The sequence below is a fragment of the Lathyrus oleraceus genome, chromosome 5 (genome assembly GCF_024323335.1).
Source record: "Lathyrus oleraceus cultivar Zhongwan6 chromosome 5, CAAS_Psat_ZW6_1.0, whole genome shotgun sequence".
NCBI lineage: Eukaryota > Viridiplantae > Streptophyta > Magnoliopsida > Fabales > Fabaceae > Lathyrus > Lathyrus oleraceus.
The window spans coordinates 650,562,272-650,582,639 of NC_066583.1; the positions used below are offsets into that span (position 1 = coordinate 650,562,272).

Sequence of the window (20,368 nt, forward strand, 5' to 3'; positions counted from 1 at the left end):
TTAGTTTAAATTCTAATGGATTGCACTATTTAGAAAACGAGTCTCAGGATATTATGTGGATTTAAGATTAATATGGTGAGCTTTTCTGAATTACAGTCAATTGAAGAAAGGTATGGAGAAAAAATTGTGTTCCTCACATTTTTGTGGAATGGAATATAGATTTATAGCTTCTATGAAAAGTTAAACATGATCTGGACATAACTTGCAGAGCATTAGCAATGATCTATGGCCTATTTTTGCAGATATATACAAGCTAGTTAATATTTCCTAGTTTGGGCTTGACACTTTACAAGAAGTTGATCAACAAAGAAAAAATCCAAAACTACTTATGATACCATTATAGAGAATCATGTCTTACACCTCTTTGCTAATAATGCAATTTGACATCCGTACAGCTAAAGATCAACAGCATCCAAAACTCAATCTAAGATGCCTTCCATGGTTCTACAGAGATGAAGCTTTAACAAAACTAGAAAATATAGAGGTGACATCCTTCAGAAGAATCTGTGGATTTCCTTGTTCAGCCTTGAAAAGATGGAAGAAAGAAGAAAAAAACTGATTACTTCAAGATGGTTAGTAACTTGAGCCTCAAGGGAACTTTTGAATGACAGGCCAATACACATTGTATGAAACAAATACACATAGCACTTAACAAATGACATGTAACTCAATTTAGTTCCTTCTCCCATGAACTTGGACTGATATGTGCGTATGAAAAGTTGAAGAATTTAATTTTATAAAATAAATTAAGAAACCAAATTCATACATTAACTGTACTAGATGATGAACTAAAAGTACAATTAAGACAAGAAAATAAAACATACCAGGTTCCCATGATCAAGAATTAAAATGTTGTCCATATTTATGACAGTTGAAATCCGGTGAGCAATTGTGACCACCGTCATTCCTTTGCATTCACTGGATATAGTTTTTTGCAGCAGCGAAGCAGTTTGAATATCCACACTGGCAGTGCATTCATCCAAACAAAGAACCTAAGTGCATCACAATAATATACTGCTCAGATTTGGAAGAGGCATATCATATTGTGTAGAGATACTTTCATTCATAATATCTAGAAATGTGTTTCTTTATATGACGGAATGAGCTATAATGAAGTCGTTGCTTAAGAAGATACTATCAGCGTCAACAATTTAAACCATGAAGAAAAATATATTGTACAACTGTTCATACCTTTGAAGATCTAAGAAGTGCCCGTGCAAGGCAAAGAAGCTGCCTTTGGCCAACTGAAAATGACATTCCCCCTTCCTTTACAAGAATATCCAACCCTCCAGCTACTTCTACTTCCTCTTTCACATGACACTTCTCCAGTGCATCCCAAATTTTCGAGTCATCATTCATTTTGAATGGATCTAGGTTATCCCTACAATTTTGAAGATGTTCAAAATACATGATATCAAGAAGACATGAAGTATTGGTGCAATCAAAATAAATGCTAATGCAACTCTTTACCAAAAAGATGGAACGAATATTATAATATGTAAAACGAAATATCAACTTGAGTACCTTAATAGTCCTTCAAACAAGAATGGACTCTGAGGAACAATAGCCAAATGGGTGCGTAGTTCTCTCACAGGAATATTTTGAATATCCATGCCATCAACTCTGATGGAGCCTGCACATATTGGGGTAAGACGGAAAAGGGAATTTAACACACTAGACTTTCCAGCACCTGTTCTTCCAATTATTCCAACCTGATTACGCCATGTATAGGGATTAGACATAGCTATTCTATATAATTTGAGATTAGCAGAAAACAGAACAAATTCAAGTATCATGCACTACCTGTTTTCCACCTTCAATTTTAAAACTAAGATTGCAGAGTGCAGGTGGTAAAGATGGCATATATTTCAAAGTAACATTTTGGAATTCAATAACTCCTTGTTTTGGCCAATCTGGATTCAAGTACAGAGATCCAGCTTGTTCTTCTTGAGGAATGTCCATATACTAGAAAACATTTAATGTCTGTTAAGTGCCGGAATTTATATGTATAAATATGATTCTACTAAGCGAGATAATATGTCTATTCATACTTGAAGGGCTCTTTCAATTGAAACCATCTCCTTCTCTGTTTCAGTGAAGCTTGTTAGAAAACTCCCTAGCAGGGACACAATTGGAGCTGCGTACGAGAGGGCCAATCCAACCTGTTGAAAAACAATTAAAATGTGCCATGTTCAATTTTTGTATTAGTCAATTAATCAAATTCGATATTTGATATAAAGAAAAAGAAACAAACCAATCCTGGGGTACCAAAGCTGACAGGCAGACTGCCTTGAGATCCAACAACAGCCATCAGGGCTATGAATGAGATTATAAATGCAGCTAATAACTGAAAGAAAGCCATTATTAGCTACAACTGATAATCCATATTTCGTAAGTTGAAATCTGATACTATTGCCTTTGACACTTTTGGTTTTCTAGTAGCAGAAGCAGTTGATCTTTAACAAAGAGTGCAAAGGATCATGGATAGCAATATTGTGTCTCCTTGTACAATGAATGTGGTTTTTAAGAGCATTGATTACTAAATTTTATGAAGTGTAAACTTTTAGGTAAATTGCCATATTTTCTTTGATTGAAATGCCAGTAAACTCAAAAGAAAGCCATAGATTGCCATATTTTCTTCGATTGAAATGCCACTAAACTTAAAAGAAGCCCACAGATTTCCATATTTTCTTTGATTGAAAGGCCAATAAACTCAAAAGAAAGCCTCAGACCTGAAGACGCAAGGAAAGCCACAGACTTGCCACTGTCTCTGTATAGGAAGTCTTCTGATATAATGTTAAGTTGTCACTAAATTTGGTAAAGAAAAAGTCCTGTCCACAATGACCATTGTACAAGAGTTAAATAGTTGCACAAAATTAAGATGCTAGTATGAAATCCCAGCACAGGGTAAGAAAACGATGCCCTGAGAAGACCAAAGAAACAAAAATTCAAAAAAAACAAAATTCACCCTAATCAAAATAAAGACAGAATTGTATTAAAACTTATTGACACATTCCATTTACATGATTGAATTTTTACCATAGCGTAAATGAACGACTCTAAGTACTTATTCTACAAAAGTAAACAAATTAACCAAGAACCAAAACAAGCATTTCATAGAAAGGTCAAATTGAAAATCTCCGGTTTGGCTATTTTTATAACAACCACCAGTCCAAGTTACATTCACAATAACTTATACTAGTTGTTTGTGTCGATCACCCTACAACATCTTTTCCTTCGACAATAAAAAACGTTGAAAGGAGGCGGGAACTGCTAGTCTATTATTTCTCATTTGATTTCTTTGGGGAGGATATAGTGTCTGTTGGAAATTGTTTTGCAATATTAGTTCCAAAATGACAAAAGAGTTAAATAGCATTTAATGATTTGAATTCAATTTTTTAGTTATTGTTTTGTTTGAATTTTGAATTCAATTTTCATATCTTTTCATGAAATAGTGTCATATATGAAACATTGTGTTTTATGGTGAAATGGTGTTGTTTCATCAAAGGTTGCAAACTTTTGAAACAACATCCATATCTCCTATAAATATATGATTCTATTCAGAAAAATAACATAAGAACTAAAAACGAATTTCTCTTCCAAATTCCAGAAAAACTTCCTTGCATTTCGGGTTCTTCACTTGTCTTGTGCAGACTCGAAATAAGGCTGACATTATCCTGAGTGTTCTTGCATTTTCCAACTCTAAGACATAATAAAAGAGTGCTTGAAATACTTTTAAGGAAAGTGATTCTCAATCACGATTCAGTCCTGGATCCATTTAATTTTACCGAATTTTCTAACAATCTTAAAAGTATTTCAATAATGGCAATCGGGACTTATATTTCAAGCATCAAAGAATAAACAGTCATGTCATGGACACATTCTGAATACAAGAAGATTTTACATCATGAATACGAGTACGTTTTTATTATTTCTTATAGAAATTAGAACATTGTGAAAATCATAATATCAATATCCTAAATATAAAAGAAAAAGAATTTATCGGTTAATATCATACCAAAGTTCATGATTTTATGATTTTCGATAATGCATAAATAATATGAAAATATTTTGAATTAATTGATATTAATATATGATTATATGAACCTTTTATAAATATACCATGCTTTAAAAAGATTTAGTAATAGTATGGTATATGTTGTAAATCATTTATGCCATACTGTTTGAAACATATCCCGCCATGCATCTGCGTATTTGATGATATTCTTTTATAATATTAATGACTATATTTTAGTTTAATTATCAGACAGAATTTTATGTATCATATGTTTGGATATGAATTTTAATTGATATGGTGTATGGTGTTATGAATGTTCACGTATTGTAATCCGTTAACTATCTATGTGCATATGTGTTATATATATTACACTATACATAATATTAAATTAAGAAAGTTATGTTAAGTAATGTATGTACCACGATCCAATAATAAATGTTCTGGAGTGTATATGTTAAGCTTTGGATATTGAATAATAATTGGTGATACATGTACGTAATATATGAATGTGATTTATTAAAATGCAGAACTCTATTTTTTTTTGTATAGCATGATTATAATTACACATATAATATAATGATTATCCGAAAATGGATCATGACTTATAAAGACTTCTGAATTTAGAGTCTAATTTCACTATTGAATCATGAGATGTGGAATTTTGAGAACCTTATCACAGAGGATAAGAATTTTGAGATTTCCACAAAAGAAGAATCTCGTGAGGAAGGTTCTCCACGGATTGGAAAAACACAAACTGAAAGTTCGTCACTAATGAAGAATCTTGTGAGGAAGATTCTTCATGGATTTGTTGAAAATAACTCGAACTTAGAATAATCAAGAGAGACCGAAAGACTAAGGATCGAGCACCGAACAAAATTGATAGTCAATTTATTTCTTTGATCTAATTTAAGGAAATAGTAAGAATTTTGTTCGTAAGATTCCTATTACTCTTGTTTAGAAGGAAGTATCATAGTGTGATGGTACACTGAACACCTACAAGTCTAGATTAATGACCAATGGTGTTTTTAACAAAAGAAGGTATTTATCATTTGATACATATGCACTAGTGTAGCAAGGGCAACAAAATTAGTGCATCGTTTGCATTAGCTTCTTTGCATAACCGTATAGTTCCTAAAATGAATGTCAAAATAACATTCATAAATAGAAATCTCGATGAGGGGATTTACATGGAGTTGCTAGAAGGTTATGTCGAAATGAACAAAAGGTGGGCAAGTTTGAGAAATCCTTGTATCGAATTCAAACAAGCACCGAAACAATGACATCAAAAGTTTGACAATGTCATAGTAAGATTCACCAATTAATTAGGGGAGACACACAACTTAAGAGGAGACAATATTTTGTCATCATCAAAAGGGGGGAGATTGTGAGGAATAAATCTTATATCTAGTTTAATTTTGATGAAGACAAAGATTATCAAAGGAGAAAAGGTTCAAAAGGTTCATGCACATCAATGATGAAGTTGACTAAGAAAGTTGAACATAGAATTCAAGTGAAGATTTGAGACCAGTGAACATAACTAAGGTACTCGTTGAAATTTATACTAATTTAAATTGCTCATAATTTCATTTCTCACTTCATCTAAAAACCTTCTTACATCATCATGCATGATTATCTAAAAATATTATTCATCTAATTCTTGTTACAAGTGTTTGTACACAAAGTTGTGTGAGAATATTGTGATATTCACTCGTATTCATATTGATTATATGATTGATCATTAGTAACAAGATGAATGGAATTTTAGAAACAAAGAGGTTTCAAACTTTCATATTCAAGATGAATGGTCTTGGACTAGTTGACACATTTTTGGGGATTAAAGTAAAGTGAAATAGTGGGGGTTATGAACTTAGTCAAACCCACTATATTGAGAAAATGCTTGATAAGTTTAAACATCTAAACTTTAAGGAAGTAACCACTCCATTTGATCATGCCAACAAACTTCAAAAGAATAATGGAAGATCAGTGGCTCAATTGGAATATGCAAGTGCAATAGGGTGTCTAATGTACCTAATGCAATGTACCAGACCCGACATATCATTTGCAGTCAGTAAAATGAGTCGATTTACTAGTAATCCAAGTAATGAACATTGGAAGGCAATTACAAGGATTTTTGGCTATCTACTGAAAACCAAGGACCTTGGTCTTCACTATGGAAGGTTCCCTGCCATATTAGAAGGATACACTGATGCGAGTTGGATATCTAATATTGGAGACCATAAATCTACAACTGGATGGATATTTACACTTGCTGGTGGAGCAATTTCTTGGAAGAGCAAGAAACAAACATGCATTACACTTTCGACCATGGAATCAGAGTTCGTGGCTCTCGCTTCCGCCGGTCAAGAAGCGGAATGGTTGAGGGATCCTCTGTTGGAAGTTCCATTGGCTAAAGACAATGTCTTAAAAGTGATGATACATTGCGATAGCCAAGCCACATTAGCAAGAGCATTCAGCGAAGTGTATAATGGAAAGTCTAGACATATAGGACTTAGACATTCGTTCGTAAGAAAATTGATTAAGGATGGAATCATTTCACTCACCTACATACGAACATGCTATAACTTAGCAGATCCGTTTACTAAGCCACTGGCCAGAGACTTAGTACGAACAACCTCGAGAGGAATGGGGTTGAAACTCCTTAAATAAAAGTTCCGACAACGGCAGCAACCCAATCTTATGTTAACAAAACATTAACTTCAAGATTCAATGGGTAACAACAAGTCGTTGAATTGGATGTAAGTCAAGAATTTGGGAAATAAGGTTGACTGTGTTGAATTGAGGGTTGAGGTTTCCAAAACCTCTTAATGAAGTTCATTAACGAAGAAGAGTATCTATTGGAAAGGATGCTATATGAACCTCACCTATGTGAATTTTGAGATGGTGCCGTCTCAAAGTGAGAGTTGGAGTTTCTCTCATGAAAAATTCATGAAAAGGATAGCATATGGCCATAAATAAGTGCTAAGCGAGATATGTAAAGGAAGAACCTTTAAAGAGTGTGTGTAAGGTAACGCCGGTCTGATCCCATGGATTAATGGTTTAAAAGCTTTGCTACCAAACATTCCGATTAAACTCTGCGTTATCCTCACTAAGGTTAAGTTTAAAATCGAAAGATACCTAACTGTATTAACACTTTTTATATTTCACTATCTGGAATGATTTTTGTCATTATTAGAACTAGTGGGGGATTGTTGGAAATTGTTTTGCAATATTAGTTCCAAAATGACAAAAGAGTTAAATAGCATTTAATGATTTGAATTCAATTTTTTAGTTATTGTTTTGTTTGAATTTTGAATTCAATTTTCATATCTTTTCATGAAATAGTGTCATATATGAAACATTGTGTTTTATGGTGAAATGGTGTTGTTTCATCAAAGGTTGCAAACTTTTGAAACAACATCCATATCTCCTATAAATATATGATTCTATTCAGAAAAATAACACAAGAACTAAAAACGAATTTCTCTTCCAAATTCCAGAAAACCTTCCTTGCATTTCGGGTTCTTCACTTGTCTTGTGCAGACTCGAAATAAGGCTGACATTATCCTGAGTGTTCTTGCATTTTCCAACTCTAAGACATAATAAAAGAGTGCTTGAAATACTTTTAAGGAAAGTGATTCTCAATCACGATTCAGTCCTGGATCCATTTAATTTTACCGAATTTTCTAACAGTGTCTTCCTTTTTATGCTTCCCCTTTTTACTTTTGAGAAGAGACTTTTTTTTATTCAAATAGTAAAACATTAAGCCTCCAGCCAGGTCTAAATCTTTGGTTATGGATAAAGAAACTTTTATAAGAAATTTCAGAGTTAAAGTGGGTGTCTGAAACAGACAAATTTCTACCTCAGATTTAAAGGCTCTAATAGTTGATGATCCATCAAGTGTTTCAGTGAAAGATGTATATATTGGAGAGCGAGAAACACTATCCAGCCTTCTTAATTCTCTTGATGTTGACCTGTAGAAGAACTGAAGCCATTGCTTTTATCAGTTGAACCAGATGAGTGGTTAAATCCAAGAAAACGAAAAATAAGCAAAATGAGTACCTGAAGTCTACTGTAGATATACCAAAATGGCAATAACAAAACTAAGAAGAAGACCTACAGAAAACAAAAATATATTCATGATGCAGACAGTTAATACAAATTCCAAAATCTCATAGTACATAAGAAAAGCTAAGAATAGTTATGAATACCTACCTGTACGTAAGACAAAATAATTGCAATACCCAGCAGGCCTACGAAATTAGCCAGGAGAATGTTCATAATAAATGGAAGAGAATCATCAATTGTATAAAGATCTGATGATAACCTGCGCAGAACATCATAAATCATGAAATCTACAAATTGCATATTAGTATAATCAGCTATGGTATGAAGACATCGTATTCTAACCTATTCAGTATTCTTCCGCCTGGGGTCTGATCAAAGAATTGCACAGGTGCATTGATAAGCTTGTTGAGCAGTCTATTGTGTACCTTAGTTGCCGCTTGTAAGCCACCAAATGCAAAAGAGAATGCTCTCACCAATGTGAAAAAGGAATTCATGATGCAAAAGAGACATAGAATAGCCTGGGGCAATAATTACCATCTCAAAATTAGAAAGTTACATTTATTATTAGTAGCTCACGCCTCACGTTAACTAGATGTTATGAACAGAAGAAAAAAACATTCAGTTAAGCTTAATATTTCCATTATCATATATTTACAGAAAGATAGTAGGGGATTCCAAATTACAAAAAGAAGGAACTTAAAATTGGATTAAAAGTATTCTACTTTAAAAAAAGAGTTTTGGATTAAAAGTATTTTGTTGTGCTTCTTGAACTAGGCACACTGTGCCAAAAAGTATTTAGTCTATCAACAGTATGTCCAGCAAGAAAAGTACTATAAAAACCATCACTACAGATCAGCCTATTACCAGATAGAAAGACATAGAGTAACTCGCTTGACTGTCTTCCGTTGTGGTATCAACCCAATATGAAAGCCATAAATCATTTCCATTACGCGAAGCTTGCATCAGAATAGCTGATAGACATATAATCACGGCAATGAACCAGCCAGTAAAAGCAGCATAACTCCTGTATAAGGCACTAAGTTGTTAACAAACAATTGAAAAACGCATAAGCTGACTTACAAAATTGACAGCATAAGCTCCTCGTACATGAATGATATCAGCAATCAATGTGTTCGTACTCACTTATACACTCCAAGTTCAACTTTTCCCTCTTTCCTTAACTCAACTTCAATTACATCCTCTGAATCCTCTAGAGCTTGCGTGACAATTCTATCAGGAAGAGACTGCTCCTTGGTTATAGAAGAATTTGTGCTGCAAGATTGCTGATGATTATGTGAAGTTGAATCCATTTCATTCAATGGGGAGAATGCTGTATATGAAGAAGTTGGAAAGTCAGCTGAACTTCCCATCCACTTTACGTGTCCTTTGTCCAATACTACAATCATATCTGCAGAAGATATTGCCTACAGATGAATTTAAACACATCATTATGCTAACCTTCATATAAAAAGACATCCATAATACACACATGCACACATATAAATACATAGTAGGAATCAAATTATATTGATGTAACACTTTGATTCTTATGCCTTTCATAGTTTTAGATACAACGTGATTCTTGTTGATCCAAACATTTAAAGATAACTGTATTACATTGACTACTTGTGTCAAATATCATAAGACTTTAAACAATAATAAGTATATAATCAAATAGTTCTTGTTTTAATGTTTCAGGAATGCACATAATATTAATCTTAATAAATCTCAATGACAATTAAATAATTTTGGATTAATGTAAAAATCTTACATATATGATTGATCATCCTATGATGAAATTTGAGCAACAAATATTTGGTAAAATGTTACGGAATACTGTAGCAGTCCTAAGTATTATTTCGGTGCAATTTCATCTCTTCTCACACACATAGAGTATGTATAATAGATACATAGAATAGTTATAAAGAGAGTACGCAACAACCTGAATGTTGTGGGTACAGAGCAATCTAGTTTTTCCCTTCATAAGAGGACCAAGAATGGCATTGTGCAAGATCCACTGAGCAACTTGTACATCAACTGCACTCAGGACATCATCGAGCATGATAACATCCGAGTCATGATACAGTACTCTGCCAATTGGACAATATTTTTAGATATTTCTCTTCATTATAATCTAGGCATAAAAAACCATTAAGAAACCAGCACCTTGCCAAAGCAAGACGAGCTCTCTGTCCACCTGATAAGTTGACTCCTTTCTCTCCAATATATGCCATGTCACCACCGGCCATCAATGAGATATCAACATCTAACGCACACGCTTTTACTGTATCTGTATACCTGATTACAGAAGTAAGATAATAACTAGGGAAGGACACCGGTTCTTTGGTTCAAAACATGTTTACAAAGATCATGTTAACAGCAAACAGAGATAATGGGTCGAAGCTTCAATCAGATAAAAACTATGTGATTGTTGAAGGCATTATACCTTTCAGGATGATAGCTTTTCCCAAATAATATATTGTCACGTACTGTTCCAGATAAAATCCAAGGGACCTGCAGTTTTGAGGAAATAAAGAAATAAGATATTTCATTCTGAGGCTATGTTTATGGTATTATCATTTATCACATGCAAACCTGTGGTACATAAGCTATAGATCCATTGGAATAGATAGATCCGTGATCAAGCCGCATTTCTCCAAGAATTGAATATAACATGGATGATTTGCCGGAACCAACCTGAACATATGCAGTTGGTGAAGTAAATAATGTAACTCTGGGTGTGCTTCAGATAATAGGTGAAGTGCATTTCTCTCCATTTTATTTATTAAATTGAATAGTGAAATATTTAAAATGTAGATGATTCTGATAGTCACAGATGGCTAAGTTTAGAAATCATGACCTTTTACTCATATTTAGAACTATGGATTTTAAATATCCATTATTATGATGTGGAAATGTTATAGGTGGGTATCCATTGTAGTTCCTTCACCGCATATGATACTGTTTTCATTTTATTGGATAAAGACATTGACAAGATTCAAACAGGGACCTGACCTCTCCAATAACTGCAACAAAGGATCCCTTTGACAGGCTAAGAGTCACATGATTCAACACCATATTCAATGCTTTTTCATCACTGCTGGACCAAGAACAGCATGCATCTTGGATAGAGACAGCCAAATCTTGTAAAGAATCAGGCTGTACACTCAGGAATGATGATGAACATGAAATGTTCTCTCCCACTTTGCGTCTATGTTCAGAGCAACAGAGAAACCTACTCAGCCGTCTGGAGGAAATGATGGCCTACAGAGGAGTTAGAGATTCTTTTCATTCTAATCACTAGTTAATGTGTACCAAATTACTTTTGTTGATAAAAATTGATGGAATATAGGAGACTCACATCAATCAATCCATTAATAACCCAAGGGAATGAATTAAGTGGTGAAATCAGTGTGTTAAACAAAGCAAGACAAGTGAAAACCTGCAATTAAGATTTCCTTGACCGCATCAAATTTCGAAACAACTGACAGGAAAAATGATTAAATGAAAAAAAAACTTGAGCGCCAATATTAGGTAAAACGAGTTTGAAAATACCGTTGCAGCATCAAGTTGATGTCCCATCAATGCAAAGAGTCCAAATGTGCAAAGAGAAAAGAGTGATGGTGTTGTAGCCCAAAAGAATACACACCATGCATCCAAGTACTTTCGAGTCTATAAAACATAGATGAAACATGATGGTCAAAATAAAATAAGGACTTTTTTACAATAGCTTAGAAGCTTCCAAAGCTATTTTATCTGATTATGACATTCTTAAACACTAGCTTAGCAGCTTCCAATATTTTTTACATAAAAGTCTTACAGCTAAGTGTTTCACTTCCAAAGATCTTGTCTCCATCAACCAACTAGAAAAAAGAAGTTCCCATCCATACATCTTTAACGTGCGAATATAAGTCAAAAGCTCCCCGGTCCTACGAATCCTGGAAGAATCATAATGATAGTATTATATGTACTAGCAGCTTTGGTTGATATTTATCCATTATAGTCCAACAGAATGAAGCAAAATACAAAAATTAGAAAGAGAAAAAAAATAATAATAAGCCTAATCCTAAGGACAGATAACGAGAGAATCAATTGCATCGCATTCTTTAGCAATATGAATCAATTCTCTTCCAACACATTTAGAAACCACAACCATCCCAGATAGCAAGAAAATTCCTCCAGACCAAAGCATGTAAAAGTATAAAGAAAAATTGCATGTGCTTATCAGTGTCAGAAATTCAGCTGACTGTAATTTAGATTTCTTTTTAAGATTAACCAAATTTTATGTGGCATGCAATGTGCTGCTTCATCTGCCTTCTGCAAGTATTCAATTTCTTTTGGAAATTATAAGAAATGTATAATATAAATTGAAAAGAAATGAAAAATTAAACCATATAGAACTTGCTACATTTTATGAAGTTGGCCAATTATGAGTCGATGGAAATTCGAAAGTCAAAGCATGACCTATATTTGTTAAATTACTACTAAATAAGATGCTAATGCTAGGTATTATCTACAAATTAAACATTTAATTACTTATAGAAAAGGAAAATAATGTATAGATACCTTTCATCCTTCTCTTTCATCATTTGCTCAGTGGCTCTTGCAATCAATGTTGATATCCATTTATTCACTGCATCAATTAAAATTCATTAGTTAACAAAGAGTTAAATATATTTTTTTTCGCATTAAATATGACATTTTTATTTTAATTCATTTTAATCTGCATTTAATTTTGAACTTTGGATCTCTAACTTATTAAAAAATTTAAATTTCAATCCATGGTTTTTTTGGTATGCTCCTACTCCCTGTTATTAGTGGGCAGTAAAACGCATGTTATTGATGATGATGACGACGAAGATGACGAAGACGACGGCGATGATGATGATGACGACGAAGACGACGGCGATGATGATGATGACGACGAAGATGACGAAGACGACGGCGATGATGATGATGACGAAGATGACGAAGACGACGGCGATGATGATGATAATAATTGATAAGTTATATAAGAATTCTCGTTAGGTATGGGAAACAAAACAGTTATTAATAAAGTATAAACTTCTCTACAAATTCATTCCAGTTATTGATGGACATAAGTAGGTGAAAACAAATTAAAGAAGAACTAAAGTTTTGTTATAGTGATAGTTGTACCTGGTATCAATAAAATGGTTATTGCTAACCCGGACACAAATGCAAATTTGACTTGAGTATACAGAAGATAAAGCGCCACTCCAATTTGTAGAGGCAGGCTGAAACAATAGACACATTGTTTGAGATATATGTAGAGTAAATATTAAATAAACATTAACATTTGTGATTTGACATCAGTTGTAAAACTAAATTATACCATTCAGCTATAACTCAGCAGATTCCATTATACATGAGAGTAGGTTGATGAAGATATCATAAATTTAACCCCTTAATAGAAATCATATACCAAAAGGTAAAACTGGGAAAGGCCTTTTACAAGACTATAAGCTTGTGAGACTACATGCATTTAGTATATGTAGATTATGAAAAGATAATTTGGTGAAATACAGTCAAATTAAAGAAATACCTCCATATATCATGAAAACTATTACACAAGTTAACGGTTCGGTCAGCATCGACCGACATAAATGTCTGAATTTCTCCACTTGTGAATTTTGAACGCTCTGCTAGGTTCACAAATAGACACTTGAAACAACATCAAATAATATACACATTTTAGAATGAAGGGGGACAACATGAGCATTTCATTACTATGAAAATATAAAATTTCACCATTTACAAGCAATAACTTTTAGCATACCTTCTCATAGATTAGAGTCATGATACTAGATCGCAGCTTTAACTTCAGTTTGGAAAGACGAAAAGTATATTGTGTATCTAAAAAAGATCTAGAACAAAAGGAAATTGATTTACTAATTGCTAGTGGTAACTGAAGCAAAAAAAAAAGAATTAAAGAGCTTTTATAAAACCATACAGATCCAACAATGGTTGCTCGTCGAAGTCAGAGGGAATGCAATATGGAAATATTGACCAATATGAAATCATTAAGAGAATCCTTTCTTGCTGTTATTCTACACATCGTTTCTTTATAAGGGGGTTTAGATATCCAATTTACAGAGATTGGACAGGTTTGTGAAAGTTTTAGTAACATTGGCACTATGTTTCTTTCAATTTGTGCATTCTGGAGGGTTCTTAATCCTCCCACTAGTTGTGTTCTTCCCTAAGAAATTCTACTAGAAGATTAAGTTATTTATGAGGAGTCCTTCCTATGAATGGTTTTATATATCGAACAAACTAACATAATTTCAGTTTATATTAAATTAAAATAATGAATCTTTCATAGGTTTTCAACTCTCAGCCTTTCTTATTTTTATGTTATTTCCACAATTATGTAGACATTCTACGAAATGAATAATGAGTGAATGATAGGCATATAGTTAATCCGTAGGATATCATTTCATAGATTTTTATGTAACTGTCGATGAAATTAGCATCAGAATGACTTATGAACAAATCAATCACCCATAAAGATGTTTGTCCATAAATCTTTACTTCGATATAGTACAGGATAAACAATTTACAGTAGTAACAATAAGTAGACAAGAAGTAAGCCTAGAAACATAAAGCACAAGAGGGGGAAAAAAAGAAAAGCATACTGAGTTATATAAATATAAATAACCAAGCTTACTTAATTATTGATGTGAGACCCAAAGATAGTGCAAGTAAATACCCATCCCAACTTGCTGAACCTGAAAAATGTAACAAAAAATGGAACCAATATTTCATGTTTTTCTACAAATTGGTTCATAAGAAGCTAGAAGAATTTTTTTTCTCCAAAATTAAAGGGGGGTGAGACTACTATCACTGTTACCATGTTTTGATTGGGAGACGAAGTTATGTATCAAGTATTAAGAAATAAAAGTAATATGCACAAATAGTGTGATATATTAGAGAAGCATTTCAAGCAAGAGAACAAATAAACCTAGAGATGCAAGCAAAAAGTTTAATGGTCACGGTGGTGAAACATAAACTATTACTTGTTGCAGAACCTTGTTGAAGAAACTTGATCAGCTTATTGAGAAGCAATGGTCCCGCAAAACCAATACCATCATTTATCACCTGGAAGAATTTCAAATACTTTGTCGTTCAAGAGCATAAAATGAAATAAAATAAAAATAGTTAGATTACAATTTTGGTTTCTTCTTGGGCTAGGAAGGGATATTTTAATATTGACATTAATTGACTTCACACAATGTAAGTCTAGGACATGATAAGGACTAGATATCATTTGGAAAAATCATGTTTTATCAACAAGTGAACTAAAAAGTAAATAATTCAACTGCTAAAGTTACAACACCTTTAATAAATTGAAGTGATAATCCTACTTGTAAATTACCATGATAATCCGTTCAGCTTCTATATAAGACAAATGAAATGCATAAACTATTCAATTTTTTACTGCTTATATATATTGATAAGAATTGCTGACTTCTAATTAATTGTTAAGATGTATCTGAAATATGCTTGAAGGCAACGTCGTTACACCAGTTTATAGCAGGCAGCTTAAACATATAAAGTAAATATGTGTATAAATATAAAAGGTGCAAGCTTCAATATTTTATCAACTTAGATTTATCTAGCCCAAGGGTGGAAACTTTGATTTGGTGTAGAAAAATACCTTCAATAAACCAAGGCAGAGATATTGCCATCCATATGCATTACAGAGTGCTCTAAGCAAGGTAGGGTTTGAACCGTTATTACTCAATTGTTCTCGCCAGCTGGTTAAAATTATATTATGACAGAAAGAAGGACTCATATCAGGTAGTAGCGGCAGAAGATCGTCAGAGTCTAGTTGCTTTAGCACACCTTGATTCATTACAGGACTTATGAATTTGAAAGTCATCAAATCCCAAAAGTAACCATTATTTCCCTTCAGAAAGAAAGTTTAAAAGAGTCAATTGTGAAAGCATATCAATCTATAAAAATTGAAAAAATAATATAAAACAGAGGTAATGATTAGACTGAATTAAAAGGGGTTTTTTTTGCTTCAAAAATAGGCCAGACAAGTAATTTTCTATTAATAAAATTCAAATATTTAAAACCATCATAATTTTACACAGATAGTCTTATGAAGATTGTCAACAACAGGAAATACAAGCAACGTTATCGCTTTTGAAGTATTTTGGGAGGTTATGCCAAACACAAGAAACCACATCAATGAACTCCACATTCAAGATGAATGATAGTCAAGTTTTTATTTGTATTTACATATCATACCAAGTGAAAAACTTAATTTAAAATAAAGGATACAACAAATAAAAGAAAAGAGCAGAATCATTAAATAAGAATATGATCGGACACAACTAAGACAACTTCAGCCACATAGTGGATATGGCTGCAGCCCTCTTATACTCAGATCTTTGGAAAATAAATTTGTCAACTTTCAATTTGGTAAATAGCCATGAAGTTTGAAAATGTTTTCAGAAGCTTTTTTTATCAGGTATCTTTAGTTAGTGAGATTATATCCTGCCACTCTTGCATTACAATTTTTGACTGTCAACCCATACATTGGTTCCAAGTTAAAAATTTTATACTTTGAAATAAAAATGTTTGTTACAAATTTATGCAAGCATAAGCAAACTACTGACACAATTGTCAAAGGAAAGAATTCAATGGGCAATACTGACATCGTCAAATTCAACAAGAATTTTGCACCTGATCCCGCACATTTCCACTCTCAATGTGTAAATAAAACCGTATGCAAGAATTAATTTGTATTCAGATCTTACAATTATAGCCTTCCATATATATCAGATACTTTTTTCCAAGACATCAAAAGGGATTATATATTATAGACTAATTATCTGAAGTGAGTTGCACAGTTTGAGAAGGTACTTACAAGGTCATGATTTTCACCTTCCTCAAGGTCCCCTCGGTTGGAAAGAAGTCGATCTTCCAATAAACTAAAATTATGAAAGAAGAGTCATTCAAGAGCTTTCAATGTACTTCAAAAGCAAAACATAATTTGCAGATACTAAACGTCACAGGCAATCGAACGAAGGCCCTTTTCTTGGTGCCTCTATTAGAACAAATCATTTTGAATATATTAGGACCTATAAGGGAAGTGACCTGGTAAGACAATCGAGCTATCAACGGTCTAATTGACCACCTTTAATTTTATTTTATTAATGCTTATCACTAGTCTTAAAAAGAAAGCAACAATGTAAGAGTGACAGACCAGTATATACCTGCTTTTGGAAGATAATCTCTTTATCCTGATCACATTGATAGCTATGCAAAATGATATATTCAAGAGAATAACTAAGCTTTCCATTATGCATACCGAAACCTGAAATGAAAGTTATGACAAATCTTTCACATCTAACATATGGTATAAGATTTATTTGAAAATAAATAAATATTACTCGTAATAGAGGTAAAGCACGGCATGCCCAAAAATATTAGCACCTCCAATGATGGAAACTTTGTTATCAAATGGAAAATCCCCAATATTGATTTCAGAATCCACCAGAAACATAAGACACGGTTGAAGACTATGTAATGACTCCTTGTATACTTTGTGAAGAGAATGATATTTGCCTACATATTGGCATAAGTCGTAATGTAGATCACAAGAAAAAAAATGCATTAAACTCTTCAACATTGTAGCTGGCAACTAAAAATTAGGAAACATACCCACAACAACAATTCAGAACAGTTACATAACCATTTATAATATTCCACATAGCTACCGTCATGTTCTTTCTTCAGCAGGAAAATTATTTCCAAAACTGAGAAACATGCTCCAATGGCTGGTACAAAATCCAAGACATTTTTTGCTGGACGAGTCGTCTGTTGATTGATATCAAAAGCATCAAATATGAATATAATTATTTCAAGTATATACCAGAATACAAAGATTGTTTTACGGGGATAGTTATAACTTGTTCCTGCTTGATCCAGACAATTTCAACAATGCTTGACGATTAAATGGACAGTTTACAAGATCTATTACTGTATAAATATGGTTGAAAGCTTGCAAATAGCAGTGTTGTAAATAGAAAACAGGGCAAATTATGAATTTTCGACATGTTTCTTGTAGTCATTTTCTAGCACCTTCTCAAAATCATTTAATATCACAACATTAGCCACTACCTGAGAGTCTGATCTCTGAGCTCCACGACCACGACCACCAATCTTTTGACTAAATCCAAGCACAACAATCATAACAACAGTCACTACATTCACTGCAAAACCTAACACAGTAGGTTTAATTAAGGAAAATCAATTCATAAAAAATCGTCATGCAGAAACTTAAAACTAGAATTTCAACAACAATAAGGATATATATCATCAAAACACTCCGAGAATCCCTTTCCATCCCATACCTGCAAACCAAGACAAGAAAAAAAAAGTGAAATTCACGGTGAGAATGCAAAGAACCTTCATAATCATAAATACCGTAACACTCAATGCAACTTTTGACAATTTTAGTTGCAATGACACTAACGCGGACTCACTCCAGACACAGAACCTCGATAATAAATTTAAAAAAGGAAGAATTTGAACGTAACTACAATACATGTGCCCGTACACCAGACACACGATCTGGAGTGTTGTATTACATTGATAAAGTAAAGTAAATTCTCAAGTCAATAATAATGCAGAAACATAATTAGAGCCATGTGACTCTTAAATTATATAATCACAAAACTCTAACAACATTCTTGCAGTTGCAGGCCTAGGTTTTAGTGACAAACAGAACACGATTAGTCTAATTCAAATTCTCACAGAAAATGTAGTTAGATATGATTCATCAAATAGCAAATGAGTAACACAAAAATGAATTCACGTTATCTTTAACGTTAGAATTCAAATAAAAAAATGAAGTTGAAGATTACGAAGTTGCGGCATAGTGTGGAAACCGCTGGTTCGGTTCATTTTTTTCTGGTTAAAATTAAGAACAGGTAAACAAAAAACGAAGAGTTGGAAAAGGAAAAGGGAAGAGGAAGGAGAAGAAATGCGCACTGATGGAGAATTAGGGCAAATGAGAGAGAAGAAATCATCCATGGAAATGGAAGAGAAATAACAGAAAGAGTGAAACCAAAGCGCAAAAAGAAGAAATGGCACTTTGAAAACTGAATTTAACTTTAGTGGGGTTTGCTTTCTTTATATACTATGATCCCGTGTCCTTTTCATGCAAATATATACATATTAAGAATATTAAAAAAATCTAGTTGAATATAAAAATTAATTCAGTTGCTTAAATTAAATTGTCTTAAGGGTTAATTAATAAATTGATTAAAAGAAAATACCAAAAGTTAAATTACACCGGTGATATATCATTAAATTAGAAAAGAAGTAACGTATGTGAATTTGTGTGGAGTTTATCAACATTTACATGATGATGAGAGACGGTAGAGTTTTTGTTAAATTCTGTTAGTAATTTAAGAGATTGTGTCTTAGGAAACAAAAGTCATCAATATACTAAACGTTATGTAACATATATGATATTATCATTTTTTTTAATTAAATTAGAAACTACTAATATTATTTTAATTAAATTGGTAAAACAGACGCTTTCATATTTTGACATGGGTTCAAGTTCAACCATTAACTTTTACAAAACATAATTTTCTTCAATTATAAAAAAGTTATTCATGTGAATAATCTACAACCAAAAAATTTGTTTCCCATAGCCCTTTAATAAGTGGAAACTTTATGGAGAAAGACATGCACAATAACAAAGTTTCTTCTCAATTAATTAATCTGGAACCAGTTTCAGCATCATGTGCATGGCAATGAGAAATAAAGGAAACACATTAAAAGAAAAGATAAGTGATTAAAGTTCATCGAATCTTTGCTCTATTAAAATCTGAGCTTACTTTCGTGTGCCTTTGAGATGGAGTAACAAATGGTATCCATATCATAATTCCACTATACTTGTAAAAGAAAAGAAAAAGTATGATGAAGATGGATTTATATGAGCAATCTAAGCACTACTAGAACAACTTAAAAATATGAAGCAACTTTAGACTATTGAGATTTCCTCTAATAGATATTCTAACATATCTTTTTTGAAAACTTTGTAGAGCAAAACTGTAGTCTATACAATTGAACAGAATGATAGAGGTTAATTGTATGAACCAAGTCAGTGACTATTGACACTCCTTTTCTTAATACATACACGCGGATGGAGGGAGGTTGTAATACAGGGCCAGAGCCCCTAATATTTATTTAAAAAATAATTTGTTACAATTACATTCTACATATGGGATGGAAAAATAT

General features: G+C 32.8%; 1 protein-coding gene across 5 annotated transcripts; it reads right to left on the minus strand.

Annotated features, from left to right (window-relative positions):
- Positions 1-202: 202 nt before the first annotated feature.
- LOC127087647 (ABC transporter C family member 13) lies at positions 203-19,250 on the minus strand. 5 transcript variants are annotated; one of them, XM_051028566.1, is made up of 36 exons: positions 19,109-19,250; positions 18,428-18,468; positions 18,235-18,344; positions 17,777-17,937; positions 17,549-17,680; positions 17,329-17,429; positions 16,980-17,043; positions 15,759-16,010; positions 15,130-15,199; positions 14,769-14,829; positions 13,881-13,968; positions 13,647-13,765; positions 13,241-13,338; positions 12,650-12,716; positions 11,904-12,021; positions 11,639-11,755; positions 11,445-11,525; positions 11,099-11,347; positions 10,679-10,780; positions 10,530-10,597; positions 10,250-10,381; positions 10,026-10,173; positions 9,227-9,507; positions 8,948-9,107; positions 8,426-8,601; positions 8,231-8,342; positions 8,078-8,131; positions 7,878-8,000; positions 2,733-2,831; positions 2,255-2,347; positions 2,052-2,162; positions 1,804-1,965; positions 1,525-1,712; positions 1,192-1,381; positions 825-992; positions 203-525 (listed from the first exon to the last, which is right to left on the minus strand). In XM_051028566.1, the coding sequence occupies exons 1-36, from the start codon at positions 19,148-19,150 to the stop codon at positions 445-447; spliced, it is 4,419 nt and encodes a 1,472-aa protein (XP_050884523.1). In that variant the 5' UTR covers positions 19,151-19,250; the 3' UTR covers positions 203-444. The 5 variants fall into 5 exon arrangements, with proteins under 5 accessions (XP_050884523.1, XP_050884525.1, XP_050884522.1 ...); XM_051028568.1 differs by having other exon boundaries at positions 17,777-17,932; positions 18,236-18,344; positions 19,109-19,249; XM_051028565.1 differs by having other exon boundaries at positions 15,118-15,199; positions 17,777-17,932; positions 18,236-18,344; positions 19,109-19,249.
- Between the last annotated feature and the right edge of the window lie 1,118 nt (positions 19,251-20,368).